Below are 22,848 nucleotides of genomic sequence, written 5' to 3'. Positions count from 1 at the left end.
AGACTCAAACAGGTACTTGCACATCAAGGTTCATAGCAGCATTATTCACAATAGCCAAAAGGTGAAAAGAACCCAGGTATTCGTCAACAGAAGAATGGATAAGCAAAATGTAGTAGATGCATACAATGGAAGATATTCAGCCTTAAAAACGAATCAGATTTTGATAAATGCTACAACATGGATGAACCTTGAAAGCATTATGCTACGTGAAATAAGTCAGACACCAAAGGATGAATATTGTGTGATTCCACTTATATGAGACACCTAGAATAGGAAAATTCATACAGAAAGTAGAATAGAGGTTCCCAGGAGCTGTGGGGAGGTGGAGAATGAGGTCATGTTTAATAGGTACAGAGATTCAGTTTGGGATGCTGAAAAAGTCTGGAAATGGGTAGCGGTGATGGTTATATAACATTGTGAATGTACTTAACATTACTCAACTATACACTTAAAAAAAGGTTTAAATAGTAAATTTTATGCATATCTTACCACAATTTAAAAAACTTTATAATACCTAAAATGCCATACAAATGCAAGCATTGTTAAGTTGAATTAAGATTAATGGGACTGTTAATGATCAATCTCTTAAAGTGCTATATGCATAAAATTACATTATCATTATTTATTGTGTGATATTGAAGAACATCTATTCAGATAAACTTTAATAATAATTTATATCCCATCTTCTCCCAAAAAGAATTTGAGGTAGTTTACTCTAAAATCATCAGGGTAATGAGACCAAATCCCATTAATATAAGACAAAATGTAGAAACTGAGATGCAAAGCAGAGAAGAAGGAAGAGAAGGCAGATCACCTGAGCAAAACTCAACTGTTATCCTCTTAGGAACCAAGGAAGTGTTCATATTAATCAGACCTTTTGTTCTTAAAATGTCATTAGTTTCAATATGATCCTTGTATGGGTCTGTAAGTGCTTTGTGTTGTTACCATTAACAGTTCTGGGAATTTATTTTATAATTAGGAAACACCTAATCAAAACAGAAGAAGGATGTAAAACTTAAGAACATGTTTTTCTGAGACCAAGCCCTCAGGACTGTATTCTGTGTTTAATAAACAGGTTCCTGGAAGGGTATCTGCCCTGCTTACCACGGCCCCATCAATCTCCTATACCTCCCCTGGCCTGCAATCGTCCACACTCGTGGCCTGGCATGACAACCATCTCCTCAGCCAGCTCCCCCAGCCTCCCCCTACTAGCCCCCATCCAAACTCTGCTCTGGCAGCCAGGATCCTGTAAGGCCCTGTGTGCGGCCATGACTCCAGCCCCTGCTGGAGTTTACGCCTCCTGGAACTCCTGTCTTCCTGGGCAAGCCCTGTACCTCTTGTAGAGGATAGGTCAGACTTCATCTTCTCCAACCCAATCCATTCCCCTTCTCCTTTCTGTTCCTATGTAGCACTCCAGTTACACATTAACTATTAGTTAATCAGGGTTGCAAATGAAAGTCTTGTGACCTTTGTTTCATTTCTTGGGAAAAGTGAAAAGCAGGGACCCTTAGACAAAAGATCACATCAAACAGTCTATTAGAAGTGATAACACATTTGTAGAATGACGTAATGAGGGCCAAGAGGGGAAGTCAAGTTTATCTAATCCAGTCCTTTAACATACAAAGAAACAGACTCTGAGAAAGGAAGTGACTTACCCTGTATCCTAGAGGTAGAAATAGAATTGGAAGCCTAGTTTCTTGAAACCCTGTGTTTTTATAACACCATGCTAATTTCATTCTAATTTGTGTTTTATTTAATAATCAGCAAACGGTTCTTTAGATGAACCCCAAACACAGGCCAAGAGGAACTAGGTAAAGTAGCAGAAACAGTACTTGCTTTGCAAAAGCCATAGACCTTGGGCAAGTTGTTTCAGAGCCCTGGGCCTCTATTTGAACTGTTTCCTGATTATTAAATAAAACACAAATTAGAATTAAATTAGCATGGTGTTATAAAAACACTGGGTTTCAATAAACTGGGGTTCCAATTCTATTTCTACTTCTGTTTTTACATCTGTAAAATGAAGAGATGACCTGGATCGTTTTTAAGTTTATATCTGCTTGTAGCATTTTATGAACCTACTAGATGATTGGCTTAACCCCACTGCATTAGTTAGGGTTCTCTAAAGGTATAGAACTAATAGGATAGATGAATATGTGAAGGGGAGTTTATTAGGAAAATTGACTCATAATCACAAGATGCCAAGTCCCACAATAAGCATCTGCAAGCTGAGGAGCCAGGAAGCCAGTCTGAGTCTCAAAACCTCAAAAATAGGGAAGCTGATAGTGCAGCCTGCAGTCTGTGGCCAAATGCCAGAGAGCCCCTGGCAAATCACTGGTGTAAGTCCAAGAGTCCAAAAGCTGAAGAACTTGGAGTCTGATGTTCCAGGGCAGGAAGCATCCAGCACTGGAGAAAGAGCTAGTCCTTCCACCTTCCTCTGCCTGCATTTATTTATTTATTTTATTTATTTATTTTATCAGATTTTGGTACTGGGAATGGTTCTAGAGGAACAGAGTTTTAAGGCTGGATTTCTTTAGTTGGTTTTTGGGGTTTCTGTAGTTGGTTGCTTAATATGATTAGACCCCAAAATGCTAAGGGCTCTACTTCTAATTGTGTGGAGAACACTGATAGTCCTTGGCACAAACTGTTTAAAGAATTATGCAACAGAAATGCATTCAATACTCCTGATTCACCACTCATGAGAGGCAAGGAGTTTAATGACTCTATAGATAATACCTTTGACCATACGTAGAGGACCAAGGAATATAATGAAGTTGGTTGGTTGCTCCTAAGTTCACTGGACAAAGTGATGGAAGAAAATGATGAACTTAGGGATTCTGACTCTTGGCTCCAGAAGCATACACTAAGCCTCAAACCTTCTAAGATTGTCTGGAGTGAGAGTCTTATCTCTTGTAGAGGAAGAGTTGAAATTGTGGAAAATCATATACAAGCTCTTATCATGGGAGTGGCTGACCTGCAATGAAAGGTGCATGCACAGCCTTGCCAGGTACCTACTGTTAAAATGAGGGCATTGATTGGAAAAGAATGGGACCCTGCAACTTAGAATGGGGATGTGTGGGAGGATCCTGATGAAGATAGGGACACAGAGACAAACCATATCATTTCACCCCTGGCCCCTCCCAAATCTCATGTCCTCACATTTAAAAACAGATCATGCCTTCCCAACAGTCCCCTGAAGTCTTAACTCATTTCAGCATTAACTCAAAAGTCCACAGTTCAAAGTCTCCTCTGAAACAAGGCAAGTCCCTTCCACCTATGAGCCTGTAAAATCAAAAGCAAGTTAGCTATTTCACAGATAAAATGGGGGTATAGACATTGGGTAAATATACATGTTCCAAATGGGAAAAATTGTCCAAAACAAAGGGGCAATCAGCCTCATGCAAGTCTGAAATCCAATAAAGCAGTCATTAAAGCTTGAAATGATCTCCTTTGACTCCATGTCTCATATCCAGGGTATGCTGATTCAAGAGGTGGGTTCCCACTACAACCTTGGGCAACTCCGCCCCTGTGGCTTTACAGGGTACAGCCCCCCTTGTGGTTGCTTTCATGGGCTGGTGTTGAGTGTCTGCAGCTTTTCCAAGCACATGGTGCAAGCTGTTAGTGGATCAACCATTCTGGAGTCTGGAGGATGGTGTCCTTCTTCTCACAGCTCCACCAGACAGTGCCCCAGTGGGCACTCTGTGTGGTGACTCTAACCCCACATTTCCCTTCCATACTCCCCTAGCAGAGATTCTCCATGAGGGCCCCAAACTTCTGTCTGGACATCCAGGCATTTCTATACATCCACCTCAGTTGACTTCTGTGAACCCACAGGCCCAACACTACGTGTAAGCCACCAAGGCTTGGGGCTTGCACCTCTGAACCAATGGCCTGAGCTGTACCTTGGCCCCTTTCAACCATGACTGGAGTGACTGGGATGTAGGGCACCAAGTTCCTAGACTGCACAGAGCAGGGGTCCCTGGGGCCAGGCCCACAAAACCACTTTTTCCTCCTAGGCCTGATTCTGTGATGGGAGGGGCCGCCACAAAGGTCTCTGACATGCCCTGAAGACATTTTCCCCACTGTCTTGGTGATTAATATTTGGCTCCTCATTACTTATGCAAATTTCTGCAGCAGGCTTGAATTTCTTCTCAGAAAATGGGTTTTTCTTTTCTATTGCATCATCAGGCTGCCAATTTTCTGAACTTTTATGCTGTTCGTCCCTTTTGAACGTAAGTTCCAATTCCAAACCATATCTTTGTGAATACATAAAACTGAATGCTTTTAACAGCACTCAAGTCACCTCTTGAATGCTTTGCTGCTTAGACATTTCTCCTGCCAGATGCCCTGAATCATCTCTCTCAAGTTCAAATTTCCACAAATCTCTAGGGCAGGGGCAAAATGCTGCCAGGCTCTTTGCTAAAACATAGCAAGAGTCTCCTTTGCTCCAGTTCCCAACAAGTTCCTCATCTCTATCTGAGACCACCTCAGCCTGGACTTTATTGCCCATATCACTATCAGCATTTTGGTCAAAGTCATTCAACAAGTCTTTAGGAAGTTCCAAATTTTCCCACATCTTCCTGTCTTTTGAGCCCTCCAAACTGTTTCAACCTCTGCCTGTTACCCAGTTCCAAAGTTGCTTCCACATTTTCAGATACTGCAGCATCCCACTCTGCCAGTTCCAATTTACTGTATTAGTCCATTCTCCTGCTCCTAATAAAGACATACCTGAGAATGGGTAATTTATAAAGGAAAGAGGTTTAATGGACTCACAGTTCCACATGGCTGGAGAGGCCTCACAATCATGGTGGAAGGCAAAGGAGGAGCAAAAGCATGTCTTACATGGTGGCAGGCAAGAGAGCATGTGCAAGGGAACTGCCCTTTATAAAATCATCAGATCTCCTGAGACCTATTCACTATCATGAGAACAGCACAGGAAAAACCTGCCCCCACGATTGAATTACTTTCCACTGGGTCCCTCCCATGATATGTGGAGATTATTACAATTCAAGGTGAGATTTGGGTGGGGACACAGAGCCAAACCATATCACCCACCAAAGAATTTGCCAGTACACAGAACAGCATACACTTTCACCTCCTCTCGTCCTCCACACTGTTCCCCTTAGTCTGGGACAAACATCCTTCTTCTATTCCCCCTTACTTTTTAAAAAACTTTTTATTTTAAAAACTGATTTTTTTTTTTTTTTTTTTGAGACGGAGTCTCGCTCTGTGGCCCGGGCTGGAGTGCAGTGGCCGGATCTCAGCTCACTGCAAGCTCCGCCTCCCGGGTTCACGCCATTCTCCTGCCTCAGCCTCCCGAGTAGCTGGGACTACAGGCGCCCGCCACCTCGCCCGGCTAGTTTTTTGTATTTTTTAGTAGAGACAGGGTTTCACCATGTTAGCCAGGATGATCTCAATCTCCTGACCTTGTGATCCGCCCGCCTCGGCCTCCTAAAGTGCTGGGATTACAGGCTTGAGCCACCACGCCCGGCCAAAAAACTGATTTTTTTACTTAAAGAAAAACCTCTGCTTAAACTTCACTGAACACAGAGTTGGCAGTGTCTCCCCCAACCCCTGGTTTAATTAGTTGCCCCTCCTCTGCACCTGACTTTTCTGACTACCCTTACCTTGTCACACTTATTGGAATCATTGATTTTCTTATCTCTTCCATTAGACTCTGAATTTATTAAGGTGAGGATTATGGTACATTTCTCTATCCCAAGTGCCTATCATGGAGCCAGGCTCATAGTAGGGCATCAATACGTGTCTGGTCAATTAATGTAATGGTTTTTGGGTGGGAAACAAGGATGAGAGTGTGGTACTGATTTCAACTGAAGCTGTTGGAGTTTTTAAGGATGATTGGCACTTTAAAGAAAGCGGAAAATAGTGATAACATTGGCTTAACAAAAGTGGGGTCTAAAAGGAGTGGGACAGATGAGTGCTATTTAGTTGAATTGGGGACCATCTGCAGTAGAATCATCCAGGGCGCTTGTGAAAACTACAGGTTCCATCTTAGCTCCCACCCACCACTCCCCATTCTGATGTGTAAATCTAGTTGTGTAAATCTGGTTTTACCTTTAAAGGAAGCTCCTTAAGAAGATTCTTAGCACATGAATAGAGAGTCTTAAACTCCTAGAAGGAACTCTGGCAGCTCTGGGCAAGTTCTTGAAGAGAGAGAATGATGACAGGATAAAAATGGAGCTTTGGGGGACTGGGCACAGTTTCTCACACCTGTAATCCCAGCACTTTGGGAGGCCTAGGTAGCAGATCACCTGAGGTCAGGAGTTCAAGACCAGCCTGGCCAACATGGTAAAACCCCATCTCTACTAGAAATACAAAATTTAGCCAGGTATGGTGGCAGGCACCTTTAACCCCAGCTACTGGGGAGGCTGAGGCACGAGAATCGCTTGAACCTGAGAGGTGGAGGTTGCAGTGAGCCAAGATCATGCCATTGCACTCCAGCCTGGGCAACAAGGATGAAACTCTATCTCAAAGGAGCTTTTGGAAGGGCATAGTCTGGTGGTCTGCAAAATAGACTGGGGGAAGAGAAATCTCAGAAGTAAGGGTGAGCTTCTATGAGTGCACTAAAGTGTTTAAATGGCAAGAATTGAAAGCTTGCACTGCAGGGTGTCACCAGAAGTGGAGAGTCAGTAGTCACCCAGGAAGCATGTTGAGAGATGATATAAGGAGCCTGGGTGACAGAATATAAGGGAGATATAAGAATGATAGAGGGGGAATTTTGAAACAACAACTGTGTTTTAGGGACCGTAGAAAAATGTCAGTTCCACTGATACACATGCTACTTCTGTCTGATTAGTTCTATTTCAACTTAATGTGACTGAGGTGTCTGGGAGGCATCCAGGTGAAAATGATATAACCCATTGGCAACGAGCGCTCAAGAATGACCAAAGGTCTAGGAGGAAGACAAAGATGTGGGAGAGTCAACAGCATGGGACAGGAAGGACAGAAGCCTGGAAATCTGAGTTCAGGTTCTTAAAAAGTGAAAATCTGTAATGCTTTCTGACATGCATAATGTGGTGATAGGGTAGCAGGAGGAACTGAAAACTCTTGAAGGCAAACTGTGTTGACAATAATGAGCAAAAATAGACCTCTGGTGGACAGGAATCCCAAAGGATACTCTTCTACTGGAGAACTGAGAAACGAGGAGGGGTGTGTGTGTGACAGGGGCAGTAGTTTAAAGTGGGAGGGAGCAGAGGAGGGCACATGAACAAAGAAGAAACTTACCAGGAAATCCTAACATGTATCTGTTTTAATGATCTCTCTTGCTAAAGAGGATTGCATTTTTTTAAAGCATATTCCTTTCATTCCTGCCCCTCGGTTGTGGTGTCATTTGAAACAAGCATGAGGTGTCATGTAGAATGGAACCAGATAACCAAAGCTCCGTTTTCATGCTACCCTGAAATATGGCTTCAGAGAAGAAACATTCCTTTAAAACACATTTTGCCTGCATTTCCCCTTTAATGAGCTATGGACAGCATCTATTTTGAAATGTAAAACAAAGTGCCCTGACGTAAACTAACACAGAGTACATTAGTGCAGGCTGCTCTTGCATCCTATTCTCCCTTTGGTATCCTAAGTGCAGTCCTCTAGCTCTGAGTAGATTGCCATCAGGACAGAAATTACTGTTGGTGCTAAAAGGTTTTTTAATTACTTGAATACTCCAGTGTTTTCTGTTGTTCATCTGCATGATATACACTTGATGACTTTAGGTGGTAAATCCTTGAGAGTCTTTTCTGTGAATAAAGTTACATGCTTTGGAACAGGGGTGTCCAATCTTTTGGCTTTCCTGGGCCACACTAGAAGAAGAATTGTCTTGGGCCACACATAAAATACATTAACACTGGCCAGGCGCGGTGGCTCACGCCTATAATCCCAGCACTTTGGAAGACCAAGGAGGGTGGATCACGAGGTCAGGAAATCAAGACCATCCTGGCCAACATGGTAAAACCCCATCTCTACTAAAATACAAAAAGTTAGCTGGGCATGTTGGTGCACATCTGTAGTCCCAGCTACTCAGGAGTCTGAGGCAGGGGAATTGCTTAAACCTGGGAGGCAGAGGGGGCAGTGAGCCGAGACTGTGCCACTGCACTCCAGCCTGGCAACAAAGCAAGACTCATCTCAAACAAACAAACAAACAAACAAAAACATTAACACTAACGATAGCTGATGAGCTTTAAAAAAATCGCAAAAAAAATCTCATAACGTTTTAAGAAAGTTTGCAAATTTGTGTTGGGCCACGTGTGGCCCACAGGCCGCAGGTCGGACAAGCTTGCTTTAGAATAATAAAGCAGGGAATCATCAGTAAGAGTCATACATTTTCTCCTGTTTTATAAAGGTAGCTGAAAAGCAACAGGAGAAGAAAGCAAAAACAATGGCCTAATTGTGGTGTGAGGGCTCTTTTTAAAGTTACATATTAATTTGAATGTATTGAATGAATATTGATTTGCCTACATTCTTCAGTGGAATTCCTGTCATTGGCATTTTATCTGTTGCACTCCAACAGGTAAAATGAAGCAGTTGGATAAGGTTTCTAGACTATTTTCCAAACTATAATCCAGAATATGACCAAGGGATTTCTTTTCCTTCAGAGATGTGAATATTTTCCTATATTAGAGTCCTAAAAGCTCCTAAGAGTCTCTTAAGTTCATAGATCATTTTTGGATAATAACCTTGACTTCTGCCCACCTCCTGGTTATTTCTGCCTTCTGACTTCCTTTAATCGTCAATGCATCCTGAAGCCAACTTGCCAAGTTGCTTAAGCTCAATGCTTCATGAAGGCATAAGAGGCTGATTGTACTCAAGTTTTCCATGAATGCTTAACTGTTGCTGTAGTCCCCCTGGATGCCGTGGCTCATAGAAACATATTGGTGTTGAGGCGTGTACTTCCTTCTGACGTAGAAACCGTCGTTGTTTCAGAGTGATTTATAAAAGGCACAGGAGCCTCTTTCTCAGTGACTTAGTAAAGTATGATGTTACAGTAACTTTTTGGGAGTTTTAGACTTCTGGAAATTATATTCTCTGTGGCACATCTTGTTTATCAGTCTTGTCTTGTAACAAGTATTTATAAATAGACACAAAAATAATTATAAGAAAGAATAATGAACTGTAAAATATGTGAATTGTATTAATTTATATCTATCAAGTAGGGTTTACTTATCATTACCTCCAGTAACATTCATTTTAAAATATTATGTAAACCCTATTTTTCCATTATAAAAGCAGTAAATGTTTCACTTAAAAAAAGATTGTAGAAGGGTATAGAGTAAGATGTAGAAATTCTTCATATTTTAGCTTTCAGTACCACTCTCCAAAAGCAATCATGTGTTAAGTTTCTTTGCATAAATTTTCTGAGCATATACAATTTTACGTATATTTCTACGTACTCATTTTTTACACAAATAGTCATGCTATGCTTACTTGTATACATCTTGCTTTGTTTTTTCACTGAAAATACCTGGCCTCTGTCATATCAATGTTTCAGTCAGCCTCATTCTTTTTAATAATTGCGTGGTATTTCATTATGTGTATGTTCCATATATATATACTTTTTTCTTTTTTTTTTTTTTTGAGACGGAGTTTCACTCTTGTCGCCCAGACTGGAGCACAATGGTGTGATCTCGGCTCACTGCAGTCTCCACCTCCTGGGTTCAAGTGATTATCCTGCTTCACCCTCCCAAGTAGCTGGGATTACAAGCATGCGCCACCACACTCGTCTAATTTTTTGTATTTTTAGTAGAGACAGGGTTTCACCATGTTGGCCAGGCTGGTCTCGAATTCCTGGCCTCAAGTGATCCACCCGCCTCGGCCTCCCAGAGTGCTGGGATTACAGGTGTGAACCACCATGCCCGGCCTACGTACTATAATTTTTTGATGAGCATTTAAGTAACCAGTTTATATCTGGTTGTTGTTGAAGTTATATTGTCCTAATTGCAAACAATGAATATTCCTAGAAGTGAAATTACTGAACCAAGGAGCACGTGTTTTACATTTCCATGAGATGTTTCCAAATTACCTTCCAAAGAGCTTGCACAAATGTACACATTTTACCAATATTGTCTGAGGGTTTTTCTACACCCTCATTTACCAGTCTTTCTTTGAGGTTTGAAATGTTTAATATTCTAATAGATGAAAATTGTTGCTTTTTTAAGATATGCCTTTGTTGAATGTATGTACTGAGTATTTTTTCCACAAGCCTAATAGCCACTTGAATATTTGTGTGAATCTCCTATTTTGTGTCCTTTCCCATTTTTTTCTATTGGATCATTTGTGTCTTGCCACATTCATTTTTATGAGAGAAAAACAAATCATTTTCTAGGAGAGGCTGCCATTTAATAAATAATCCATCAGTAGTTCACAGGAATAAATACATATATTCTACACAAGGACACATGTATAAACACTCATCTACTTGGACCCCTAAAAGAAATAATAAATATGGCCACATAGCCTAAGGAGAGAAAGAAGTCTGTCTGGGATAAATGTGGGGACTGGCCTCACTCTTTCTACTGGTTTTCTATTGCTCTATAAAAACTGACCACAAACTTAGGAGACTCACAGTTTCCCTGGGACAGGAGTCCCACAAGGCTAAAGTCAAGGTGTTGGCTGTGTTTTCACATGGAGCTCTGGATCCTCTTCTAAGTTCACGTGGTTGTGGCAGGACTTGGTTCCTTGCAACTATAAGACTGATTTCCCTTCCTTGCTGCCTGTCAGCTGGGAGCCACTCTCAGTTGCTATGGCTGCCCACATTCCATTCCATCTGGCCCCCTCCATCTCAAAAGTCAGCAAAGGGGACTCTCCTTTGTGTTGAATACCTTTTGTGCTTCCAATCTCTGACCTCTAGACCCAAAACTGAGTTCATGTGATTAGGGCAAGCCCAAGTGGATTACCTATCAAATGAACAGCACAAGCCTTCCACAGCAGCCCCTAAATTAGTGTTTGATTGGAAGAGGTGTATGTGCAGTGGGGCCAGAAGTCTTGGGGACTGCCTTTAATTCTGCCCACCACATGTTCCACCTGCCTTCCTTGACAGAAGCAGACAGAACTCATATCTTTTGCCTTAGGAAATCATGGTGAAACATCCAATGCCAGAGGAAGGAGCTAGCATCCATCTAATGCCATGTACAACAAAATACATCCATATGGGTCAAAGATCTGGATGTGAGGGCCTCGCACACTGTCTTACACCTATAGTCTCAGCAGTTTGGGAAGCCAAGGCAGGAGGATTGCTTGAAAGTACCAGTTTGAGACCAGCCTAGGTAACATAGCAAGACCTCATCTCTACCAAAAAAAAAAAAAAAAAAAGGCATTAGCTGGGCGTAATGGTGCACATCTGTAGCCCTAGCTACTTGGGAGGCTGAGGTGGAAGGGTTGTTGGAGCCCAGCAGTTTGAGGCTACAGTGAGCCATGATCATGCCACTGTACTCACTGTACTGGGCAACAGGGCAAGACCCTATCTCTTAAAAGGAAAAAAATCTTGATGTGAGCAGAAAGCTGGAGAGAAAATCTAGGAAACCACTTATACAATGTATACAACGTAGGGGGTGGGGACGGGGTCAGGCAGACCTTCCTTGACTAAGGATCCAAACGTGGTATTTCTGACTCCAACATCTCCCTTCTTGACCCCCACACTGTATGGCCCACCCAGAGGGCAAGTCATTCACTGGCTGCCTAAAGGATTTTGAGCTCTCTAACCTTGCTGTTTCTTCTTGATACCAGTGATCACAGTATGCGTTTGTGAGATGCTGACCTTGGGTGTTCAGTAGAACAGAATGAACTGACCAGAAACTAAGTAGGTGAGCCACTAAAGGGGAACTGTATTGATGATCATTATTCTAACAGAATTCTAAAAGAACACTCTCCCCTCCCTGTCTCTCTCTCTTTCACCCTCCCACCTGCTGCTGCGATTCAGGCGCATTATACATGACTTGCTTGAGACTGAAGAGATTTATATAAAAGAGATCAAAAGCATAATTGATGTAAGTAGATTTGGGGAGTGGGTATCAAGCATATATTCAAACTGCAGACATTTTATTGTACAAAAAGACTCAAAATAGTTGCCGTAAGTCTCCAGAATTCCCACCAAGGTTTCAGGTCTTAAAATATTACAAGTGTCTCCAGTAGGAATAAGAGCATTCCTGTGGTTTCTTGATCCGTGTAGCCAAATAGTTTCCAAAGAATTATGCCAGTTCACACTGATTCCAGCAATGCCCAAATAGGTTTACCATCTTCTTGCCAACAAAGGATATTATAAGTGTTCTTGATACTTTAATAAGGGAAGATTATTTCTTGTTTTTTTAAAGTAGCCTTTTTTCTTAAGAGTAAAAATGCATGTTTCCCCTATTTTCCTAAGGGAATAGTCTTAAGGAAAAAATTATATGTACACAATTACTTATAATCACATTTTTACCATAAAATATTAGAAGCAACCCAAATGTCCAATAAAAAGGGAATGTTTAGTAAATTATGATATATATGCTGAATAAACATTATTCAGATATTAAACAATTATTATTGGGCTGGGCACAGTGGCTCATGCCTATAATCCCAACACTTTGGGAGGCCGAGGCAGGTGGATCACCTGAGATCAGAAGTTTGAGACCAGCCTGGCCAACATGGTGAAACCCCATCTCTACTAAAAATACAAAAATTAGCCACGTATGGTGGTGCATGCCTGTAATTCCAGCTACTTGGGAGTCTGAAACAGGAGAATCACTTGAACGCGGGAGATGGAGGTTGCAGTGAGCCGAGACCAAGCCATTGCCCTCCAGCCTGGGCAAGAAGAGCAAAACTTCGTCTCAAAAATAATAATAATCATTATAGTCATAGCAATTGTATCAGGTCACAAAACAATGGGTACATTTTCCCTTCTTTTACATTAAACCTGTGTAACATAAACATTTTAAAATATATTTGCTCTTCCCACAAAAATGCCATTTTGTTATCATTGCCATTAAGCCATCTCCTTCTGAAAGTGGGCACATGAGGAAAATGATATCAAAAGAAAGTACTCGATACAATAGCTTTCAAGAAACAAGTGTGCTATATTCTTCAATTATTTCACTAAAGTTTTGGTTTTTGGAGTAGCTAATTCAGATGATCTCTAGTATGTTCCTGTTTGTAACACCTACCTTGTTTCCACCTCTGCAGGGATATATCACTCCAATGGATTTTATCTGGCTAAAGCATCTAATTCCAGATGTTCTTCAGAATAACAAGGACTTTCTCTTTGGGAATATTAGAGAACTTTACGAATTTCACAACAGGTATATAATAATTCATGTTATCAGAAAGAATGCAGAGTAAGAGAAGGGTGGAAATGAGACTGATGGAACTGGGGGATGAAAATGCTTAGATGTTTTCAGGTTTAAGCTAGTGGTTTGGAGTCAGTGGATTGGATTGGGGTGGGTTGGAGTGAAAGGAGAGGAGAAGCCCCACAGGATCCCTGGGAAGGAAGGGAAGAGGCATCAAAGGATCATGCACCTGGTGTCAGACATCCATGTTGTATGCAGTTGTGTGTTCCTTTGTTTATTTATTCATGCCTCAGCATTTGTTGAGCACCTGTTCTGTGCCAGGCACTGTGCTCAGCATTGAGAATACAAAGATGACCAAGATACACATCTACATACCATTATCATAAGGGGATGCTGGGAACTAGGCTGTTAGAAAATGCTGACTGCTCAAACAAGTTGCACTTTTAACCCAGGGCTGCTTAGATACTGAGTTCTAGAGAATTGCAGGAATAAGGGACTTTGGAAATCATCTTCAAACCCTTTCATGTTACACATCTGGGAATGGTAACATGTTGACTCTCTTTATTTGCTATGATGACCCCAAGATTGCACACCTAATTCACAGAGGGAGAAAAACTGCATGGTGAATTGAACCACAGTTGTTTCCTAACCCCATCCCTCGTCCATTGGTCAGACACAAAATTGAAATGGAAACCCACTTCCGCTAATTTCCCCAGAGAAGTTGTGTAGTGTCTTTGAGCCCCAGGTTTTATATTTATGAAACCCTATCTTGCAGGGTTTGGTTGAGGATTAAATGAGATACTATTTGAGGAGCACTTAGCTTAGTAAGCTCCCATAGTAAGCTCTCAATGATATTAGTCATAGCAACAGCAGCAGCAGCAGTTCTTAGGAACGTTGTTTTCATGTAACAGGGAGCATCAGTGAGTGTATCCAGTCTGTCTGTGACTAGTGCTTAGAATTACCAGAACAGCTGTGTTCTGATAATTTGAGATGATCCTGACCCGCTGTGCCTTCTAAGTAGTTCTCATTTCTCCTCTCTTTCTCAACTAGTCCTTCTCATTCTCTTTCTTAAGTTTTCTTTTTGTGAACCTAAGGCAACAGATCAAACAACTTAAAGTTGTGAGTGATTTCAGGGTAATTGTAGTAATGCCTCAGAATACAGCTTTTTTTTTCTGAATCAATGTGTAGAAGATAAGGTAAGAGCAAGAAGGCCTGGAGAACATTTTTGTAGGCACCTCTTAAAACCTTATGTGATTGTACTTTAAAAAATAATTATCTGCATGTAAAAATCAAAACATTCTTACTTGTATACTTTTATTTTTCCAGGACTTTTCTAAAAGAGTTGGAAAAGTGTGCTGAGAACCCTGAACTTCTGGCACATTGCTTTCTCAAGAGAGTAAGTCTGTGCTCCCAGTAAATAACCATGTTAAAGTCAGGCCTTACTTTTCTGTATTAAGAAGTAAGGACAAATGGAAACACCAATGGTCTAAAAACATATCTGCTTCCCCCCCCACTCCAAGCTTTACTGAAATATAATTGGCAAATAAAAATCGCATATATTCAAACTATACAACTTGATGGTTTGATATACTTACATCCTGTGAAATGATTATCACAATCAAGTTAATGAATACATTCATTACCATTTTATGTGTGTGTGTGTATATGTGTATATATATATATACACATATATATATATAAAATCTAAAAAAGTTGAGCTCATTGAAGTAGAAGGGTGGTCTACTTCTACATTGAAGTAGGAGGGGCTGAAGTCTAGAGGAAGTAGGGAGATGTTGGTCACAGGGTACAAATTTGCAGTTATGAGATGAGTAAGTTCTGGAGATGTAATGCACAGCATGGCGACTATCATGGAATAATACTGCACTGTATACTTGAAATTTGCCAAGACAGTATATCTTGTATCTGCCCTTTGAATGGAAAACATGAGTTGGCCTCCCAACTTTATTTGACTTTATCCAAGGTGAGAATGAGTCCATTTGACTGAGCTCACACTGATATGCGGGAGTAACTGCAAGCCTGGCTTCCTGCATAGCCCCATGAAATGGAAGGCTGGCCATCCATTGTCCCCAAAGCAGAGGATCCTCTTCTGAATGACTCAACTATGTTTTAAAACAAGAATCATACAGTGAGGTTAGAGTCCCACAATAAAGCTGTATTAATGCTCTCAAGAGGAGAAGCATTGGTGTTACACTAAAAATCTCAGAAAATACATTTTATTTCCATTCTATTTTTTACAACATAGAGGATGATTAGAAAATTTTAAATCTACAACCTCTTTTAGGCTTAGTACTCAATTTGTGAATGTCTTGGCCTACAACATACCTCCAACTACCCCTTCCTCCCACCTCCCATACTTCTTCCTTCTTTCCCTGTTTCTCCATCCTGTTTTAGGCAACAAATAGGCTGTCTGGGTCAGTGGGAGCCGCCACAGAGAAATGTTTCACCCAACACCATTCCCCACCAAGTGCTTTCTAGGATGCGACCATGGAGATGATCCTGACGCCCCGTGCCTTCTAAATGGTTCTCATTTCTCCTCTCTTTCTCAACTAGTCCTTCTCATTCTCTTTCTTTTTTTCTTTTCTTTTTTTTTTTTTGAGACAGAGTCTCGCTCTGTCGCCCAGGCTGGAGTGCAGTGGCCGGATCGCAGCTCACTGCAAGCTCCGCCTCCCGGGTTTACGCCATTCTCCTGCCTCAGCCTCCCAAGTAGCTGGGACTACAAGCGCCCGCCACCTCACCTGGCTAGTTTTCTTTTTGTATTTTTTAGTAGAGACAGGGTTTCACCGTGTTAGCCAGGATGGTCTCGATCTCCTGACCTCGTGATCCGCCCGTCTCGGCCTCCCAAAGTGCTGGGATTACAGGCTTCAGCCACCGCGCCCGGCCTAGTCCTTCTCATTCTCTTTCTTATTTTTCTTTATGTGAACCCAAGGCAACAGATCAAACAACTTAAAGTTGTAAGCAACTCATATTATGACTGAGGCTGAGAGCAATGCTTATGATAACTAGAAGCAAACACAGCCCCCAGGTTTCAAGATATTTGACATTAATGGAGAGAAGGAATCTTCAATGCTCAGAGCCCTTTGGCGGCCCCGTATGGCTTTCCATGTCACCTCATCATAGGTGTTAAGCTCTGAGTTACTGTTCTAGCTCCTTAATCGGTCTGAACATTTTTCAAGGGCCATCTGTCTTAAGTGTGTGTGTCATTTTTTTCCTGGAGGGAATAGCAAAGGACGGTTGCTGTAGTTCTTATGCTAAAATGACCACTTACAACCTCTTGGGACAAAGCAAGAGCTATAGAAATGGAAGTCATTCACTATAGCAATGTATTTGGGAGTCGAATAGGCATCATTGAAGCTTCGAGGGAAGAAATCATCTGTGTTGGCATGATGGAAATCCAGAGTTGGGCTGAGCAGGACAGGGACACAGACTTCAGCAAGGAGGTGGCTGCATGGGCTTCTCCACCAGAGTGGCATGGGATCTGTGGCCAGCACAGCTGCTGTGGGCCAGGCTCCCTGATAGAGCAAGTGAAGCTGGCAAGCTGACTCCAGAGGCTTGAAGTGTGCTTTCTCTCTGGGATATTGGCAGATGTGTGCCTACCTCTCAGCGTCTTCGATACCATGAGAATACAGGTTGAGCAGCACGTTGAGTCCTCCTTGCTCTCTAGTTCCGAAACAGTCACATAACATTTCCTGTCTCAGAGTCTTGTGCTGCAGGTTGAAAGTGATGTTTGAGGCAGAGCCTGTCACTTTGAAGGTTGCCCAAATCACTGAGATCCATATTGGTTGCCCAATCTGCCACATCTCCCCTCTGGCATGTTTCCATCTTTTGGTTGTTTCTTGGGCTTCTTTGTAGGGTTGGTGTCACAATGACCACTAGGAGCGGGTGGGGAGAGAAAAAAGGGGGCCATCAACCACCTGCCTCTTTTCTGTCAGTTTTACTACTCATTGCAGACCTGTTGTTGGGAGATGTCGATGTCCTGGACAAAGGGCAGGAAAAGAATGATAAAGATAAAAACTAATTCCTGTTTGTGAGTCTACTTATGTGTTTACCAATAGCCCTTGTAGATGTTCCCAGAGCACTCTGTGCCTATCTATGTCCAGTAGTTATGGTTGTTTATAGCCTTCTGTTTCTGTCTCCATCACACACACATCCCAACATAAGATTACTTACTGTGCACCCCCAATTCCTTACACATTAGGGTACTCTGGCTTGTTGAATGAATGAATAAACTGTGTTATCTTGTCCACTTACTGAAAAATGCTACCTGATTAATTTGTTCTAATTTTTTCCCACCTAGAAAGAAGATCTTCAGATATATTTTAAATACCATAAGAATCTGCCACGAGCTAGGGCAATCTGGCAAGAGTGTCAAGACTGCGCCTACTTTGGGGTAATGTTGAGAAGACAGAGTCTCCCACAGGTTGTTCCTAGAAAATGTTTCTATGCATCAAGTTGTTAAGGAAATCAAAAGTGGGACTAGGGAGAGGAATTTGGCATTGGGATTTATGTTTACTTCAAGTGTCCCATACTTTGAAATTACACACGAAAAGTTTTGACACAGCCTTTGGTCTCTATGGGATAGGCCTGTGAGGAGCACCTGTATCTGGTGAGAAAACCAGTGTCTTCTTCTAGGATGGGTTTTTAAAATGAAACTAAGTCAAAAATATCACACTTTGGGCCACCTGGAATGATATCTACAAACCATCTGTATCCTTCAGGCTCCAAATGGCCCGAATAGACTCTGGCGGCCCCCAGCTTGAAGACAGGCAGCCTTCTTTTCAGAAGGACTTGAAATGCCCCACTGTTTTCCAGTGAACTTGCTTTCTAAAAGAAATAAATGGTTCTGCTTCCCTAGATGCCTGTAAAAATCTTAGCCAAACCGTCCTCTTTCCTCTTTCTCTTATTTCACACACTGTTCCTAGGGGACAGAACAACCCCACAGCCTTATGGAGCTGCTCGACACAGCTGCCCCTATTGTCTAGGAAAAGCAATTCTGTGTTTTGTACCTAAGTGCTGCCACTTTTGTTCTGTGTGTATTGTTTGTTTTGTTTTATGTTGTTTCTATTTGGCTTTTAAAGGTATGCCAGCGCCAACTGGATCACAATCTCCCTCTTTTTAAGTATCTTAAAGGACCGAGCCAGAGACTTATAAAATACCAGATGCTGTTGAAGGTAAAATCAATGAGACAGTGCTTTTCCATTGTGGGAAACCAGGCGCCTGCACTATGGTGCCCTTGTTGTTATGCATGTAGAGCTGTGCCTTGGTCTTCTAAGGCTGAAGATATGTCCATCCTGCCGGCTTTTTCTTTTCCTCCAACTCTAAATCAGCCCTCTTCAAGGTGGAGTAAGACCAAAGAATCATAGAGTTGGAGGGCACCTGAGGGCCTCACTAGTCTAATGTGTAGCTCAGGGCATGAATCACTAAGGAGCCTGGCTTAGGGGAGGAGAGCTCTTTGGGAGCGAGAGTGTGATTTTCCACAAAGTTACTGTTTTATGGGCGTTTTAACTTATGGAAGGGAGAAGACAAAACTGAAGTCTTCTCTCCTTTTGCAGCGCTGACCTCCATTCTTAGATTTAGGATCTTACCCAGAGAGCAGCCTAACAGAATGAACTTTGCTATATCTGAACCCTGAACCCCTAAGTGGTTCTCTATCTCTCTGACCTTTGCCCCTCCTTAGTGATAAGTCATTGACACTAGCACATCTGCAGGCAAGCATTCTCAGACACCCCAAACAGGATTTGAGGGCCTATCACAGCTGGTTTTCCATGTGTGAGCTTGAGGGAAAGGTTTGGGCCACCGTGGTAAGTTGTCTGTTGAATTAACCTCTGTGAGGCATTTAGGTAGCTCTTGCCCAGTGGCCACTGTCTCTTAATAAAAAAACAAACAAACAAAAACAAGCACCTACTGTTTACTGGGTGCTTCCCCATGTGTATTTCTTTTTTGTTTTGTTTTGTTTTGAGACAGAGTGAGACTCTGCCCAGGCTGGAGTACAGTGGCGCAATCTCAGCTCACTGCAACCTCTGCCTCCCAGGTTCAAGCGATTCTCCTGCCTCAGCCTCCCGAGTAGCTGGGATTACAGGCATGCCACCATGCCTGGCTAATTTTTGTATTTTTAGTAGAGACAGAGTTTCATCATGTTGGTCAGGCTGGTCTTGAACTCCTGACCTTGTGATCCACCCACCTCAGCCTCCCAAAGTGCTGGGATTACAGTATTTCTTATTTAATCCCCACAATCAGACATACCAGCCATGCTCTGGACTGTGAAAAAACTGAGGCTCAGGAAGGTTAAGTTCATTGCCCAACAATCTCCCCTCAGAAAAAGTTACCCCTTTCAGGCCAGACATGATGACACACACCTGTAGTCCCAGCTACTTGGGAGGCAGAGGCAGGAGCATCCCTGAGTCCAGGAGTTCAAGGCTAACCTGGGCAACATAGCAAGACCTCATCTGTAAAAATAATTTAAGGCCCAGTGTGGTGGCTCACACCTGTAATCCCAGCACTTTGGGAGGCCGAGGTGCGCAGATCACGAGGTCAGGATATCAAGACCATCCTGGCTAACAAGGTGAAATCCCGTCTCTACTAAAAATAAAAAAAATTAGCCAGGCTTGGTGGTGGGCACCTGTAGTCCCAGCTACTCAGGAGGCTGAGGCAGGAGAATTGCGTGAACCTGGGAGGCAGAGCTTGCAGTGAGCCGAGATTGCACCACTGCACTCCAGCCTAGGCAACAGAGCGATATTCTGTCTCAAAAAAAAAAAAAAAAAAATTTTTTTTTCAAAGTTACTCCTTTCAAGCTTTCCATTAGCAGTTTCAGCCTCAGCATACTCTGCCATTTGTCAGTTACGAGACCTTGACCTCTTGGGCCTTAGTTTTCCTCTATGTAAAATGAGGGTACTAGAACCTCCTCTGTAAGATCGTTATGAAGCAGATGATGAGCACATGCGGAGGGCTTGGCACAGCGCAGGAAGCTCTGCATGATGTGTAGCTGTCATCTTAGACACCGAGACTGTCACACCACCACAGAAATGAGGATAATGACCTGCTTCCTTCAGCGAGCAGCACCTCGGAGCATGTTTGACACAGCGCTCACTCAGGGCTTCATGCTCCTCTGCATGTCCCATTGTCACTGTCATTCCTATTCTAGAAGTCCAACCTCTGGGCCCAGTGAGGAGTGAGCAGGACGTAAGTGATGGTCCTCCCTCCCTCAGCCTAGGCTCCAGCTTTCCCACAGAGGTGACATTTACACAGGAGCTAGGTTCGTACCAGATGCAGAGGGCTGTGGGACATCGTCATTGGAAACACAGACTCAAGAGTTTAACAACCTGGGTCTGAATCCAGGCTCTGACCCTTCCAGGATGTGTGAACTCAGGCAAGTTACTTAACCTCTCTCAGCCTCAGATTTCTCACCTGTAGAATTAAGATAATAATAGTATTTTCCTGGAATGCTTGTTGGGAGCATTAAATGAGACAATACAGGTTAAAAGCACTTAGAAGGTTTTGTTAGCTGCCTTTCACTGAAGAAACAAGAGATAGAATTACTACAAAATATTTCGCGGGGGTCTGTGAGGAATTGTGGGGGCGACCCAAGGCAGACCAGAGCAGCGTCCCCACAACTCACCTTGCTGGTGCCTGTGAAACCAGCTCAGGCCATCGTATGCCTGCAAAGAAAGGAAGGACCTTGTAGTCCTATCGAGGACCTTCTCTATCCCCAGGGGCGGAGCTTATTTTGCTTCTGCCACACATGAGCTGGCTTGACAGAGCATGAATGTTGGACTGATTGCCTCATGCTTTAGAAAGGATCATAGGGTCTTGGGGAGAGGGTGATCAGTGATAGCTTATACCATTAAAGACAAAGACTCATGAAATGTTGGGGAAAATGTGAACAAAATATGTAACAGATGGTCAGTATGCTTAATGAATCATGTGCTCTTGAAAATTATAATAAAAAGATGTGCAAAGAGCATAGCAGTTTGCATAAGAATAAACACCACTAGTAGCAAACATTTTTTTAAAAAAGTTCTACACCTCTAGTTATCTAAGGAAGTCAAAATAAAACAACAGTGAGGTAGGATTTCTCTTTTCATTCAATTGTTAAATATTTTTTATTAAATGGTACTACCCCTTGTAGGCTAGGGGCTGGTGAGACAGGCTTTCCTATATAGCTGGCAGGAACACAGTCCTTCTGTGAAGAACTTGGAAATATGCCTCAAAACTATGAACATTTACAATTCCACTCTAGGAATTTAGCTTTAAGAAAAATGCACAAGGCCGGGCGCGGTGGCTCAAGCCTGTAATCCCAGCACTTTGGGAGGCCGAGACGGGCGGATCACGAGGTCAGGAGATCGAGACCATCCTGGCTAACACAGTGAAACCCCGTCTCTACTAAAAAAAAAAAAAAAATACAAAAACTAGCCGGGCGAGGTGGCGGGCGCCTGTAGTCCCAGCTACTCGGGAGGCTGAGGCAGGAGAATGGCGTAAACCCGGGAGGCGGAGCTTGCAGTGAGCTGAGATCCAGCCACTGCACTCCAGTCCGGGCGACAGAGCGAGACTCCGCCTCAAAAAAAAAAAAAAAAAAAAAAGAAAAATGCACAAAAGTTATTATCATTATTATAGTAAAAAATACTGTTAAACCTAAATGTTTAATGATAAGGGGGACTATAATTCAATTATGGTTTATCTATAAAATATAACACGCTACCACAATCAAAGCCCATGTTTTAGAAAAATATAAGGGGAAAATATTCATGAGATATTGTTGAATGAGAAAAAGCAGTCTACAAAATCGTGTGTACAATATGATTCTAGGTTTGTGGAAAGAACCCTGTGCCAAATACATCATGTATTCTTTCCCTCTTACACATTTACACACATTCTCAGTCAGCTTAGCACTGGTGACAGATAGTTTGCACAGTAGATTTTGTTGACAATCTACATTTTGATGGCAATCTACATTTTAATTTTCAACAAGACTTTTGGGTTAATGCAGGGTCTGCTGGATTTCGAGTCTCCTGAAGATATGGAGCTAGACCCAGGTGAACTAGGAGGCTCGGCTAAGGTACTGGATATTAAATATTACATTTATATAACTGATTGTTAATGGTGTTTGTCTATGGGTCAGAGGATTTACAACAATTTTACTTTGTGATCTTTATTATCTAGATTTTCTAAAACAGTGTGTATCCTATAACTCATAGTCAAGAAAAAAAAAAAAATCAAAGGCAATTTTAAAGTAGGGATTTGCAGCCCAAAGGGAAGTGGTAATATATTTTCTTCCTTCCACATAATTTTTTTTTTTTTTAGACAGAATCTCACTCTGTTGCCCAGGCTGGAGTGCAATGGTGTAATCTTGACTCACTGCAACCTCCACCTCCCGGGTTCAACCGATTCTCCTGCCTCAGCCTCCCAAGTAGCTGGGATTACAGGTGCCCACCACCATGCCCAGCTAATTTTTTTATTTTTAGTAGAGACGGAGTTTCGCCATGTTAGCCAGGCTGGTCTCGAACTCTTGACTCAGGTGATCCACCTGCCTCGGCCTCCAAAGTGCTGAGATTACTGGCGTGAGCCA

The 22,848-nt window shown here is 42.3% G+C and overlaps 1 protein-coding gene across 3 annotated transcripts in view; it reads left to right on the top strand.

Annotated features, from left to right (window-relative positions):
* Positions 1 to 22,848, top strand: part of MCF2L2 (MCF.2 cell line derived transforming sequence-like 2) — a 252,757-nt gene that overhangs the window by 191,389 nt on the left and 38,520 nt on the right. For all 3 annotated transcript variants that reach the window (XM_033211822.1, XM_033211821.1, XM_033211820.1), the window contains 6 exons: positions 11,927 to 11,993; positions 13,165 to 13,280; positions 14,595 to 14,664; positions 17,584 to 17,676; positions 18,365 to 18,457; positions 22,270 to 22,338. In XM_033211822.1, coding sequence (XP_033067713.1) covers positions 11,927 to 11,993; positions 13,165 to 13,280; positions 14,595 to 14,664; positions 17,584 to 17,676; positions 18,365 to 18,457; positions 22,270 to 22,338 — 508 coding nt within the window. The remainder of the gene's footprint in view (positions 1 to 11,926; positions 11,994 to 13,164; positions 13,281 to 14,594; positions 14,665 to 17,583; positions 17,677 to 18,364; positions 18,458 to 22,269; positions 22,339 to 22,848) is intronic.

The sequence above is a fragment of the Trachypithecus francoisi genome, unplaced genomic scaffold, assembly GCF_009764315.1.
Source record: "Trachypithecus francoisi isolate TF-2019V2 unplaced genomic scaffold, Tfra_2.0 Lachesis_group0, whole genome shotgun sequence".
NCBI classification, from domain to species: domain Eukaryota; kingdom Metazoa; phylum Chordata; class Mammalia; order Primates; family Cercopithecidae; genus Trachypithecus; species Trachypithecus francoisi.
Note: the sequence above shows the minus strand (reverse complement) of the source record. Positions and strands in the feature narration are given on the sequence as shown.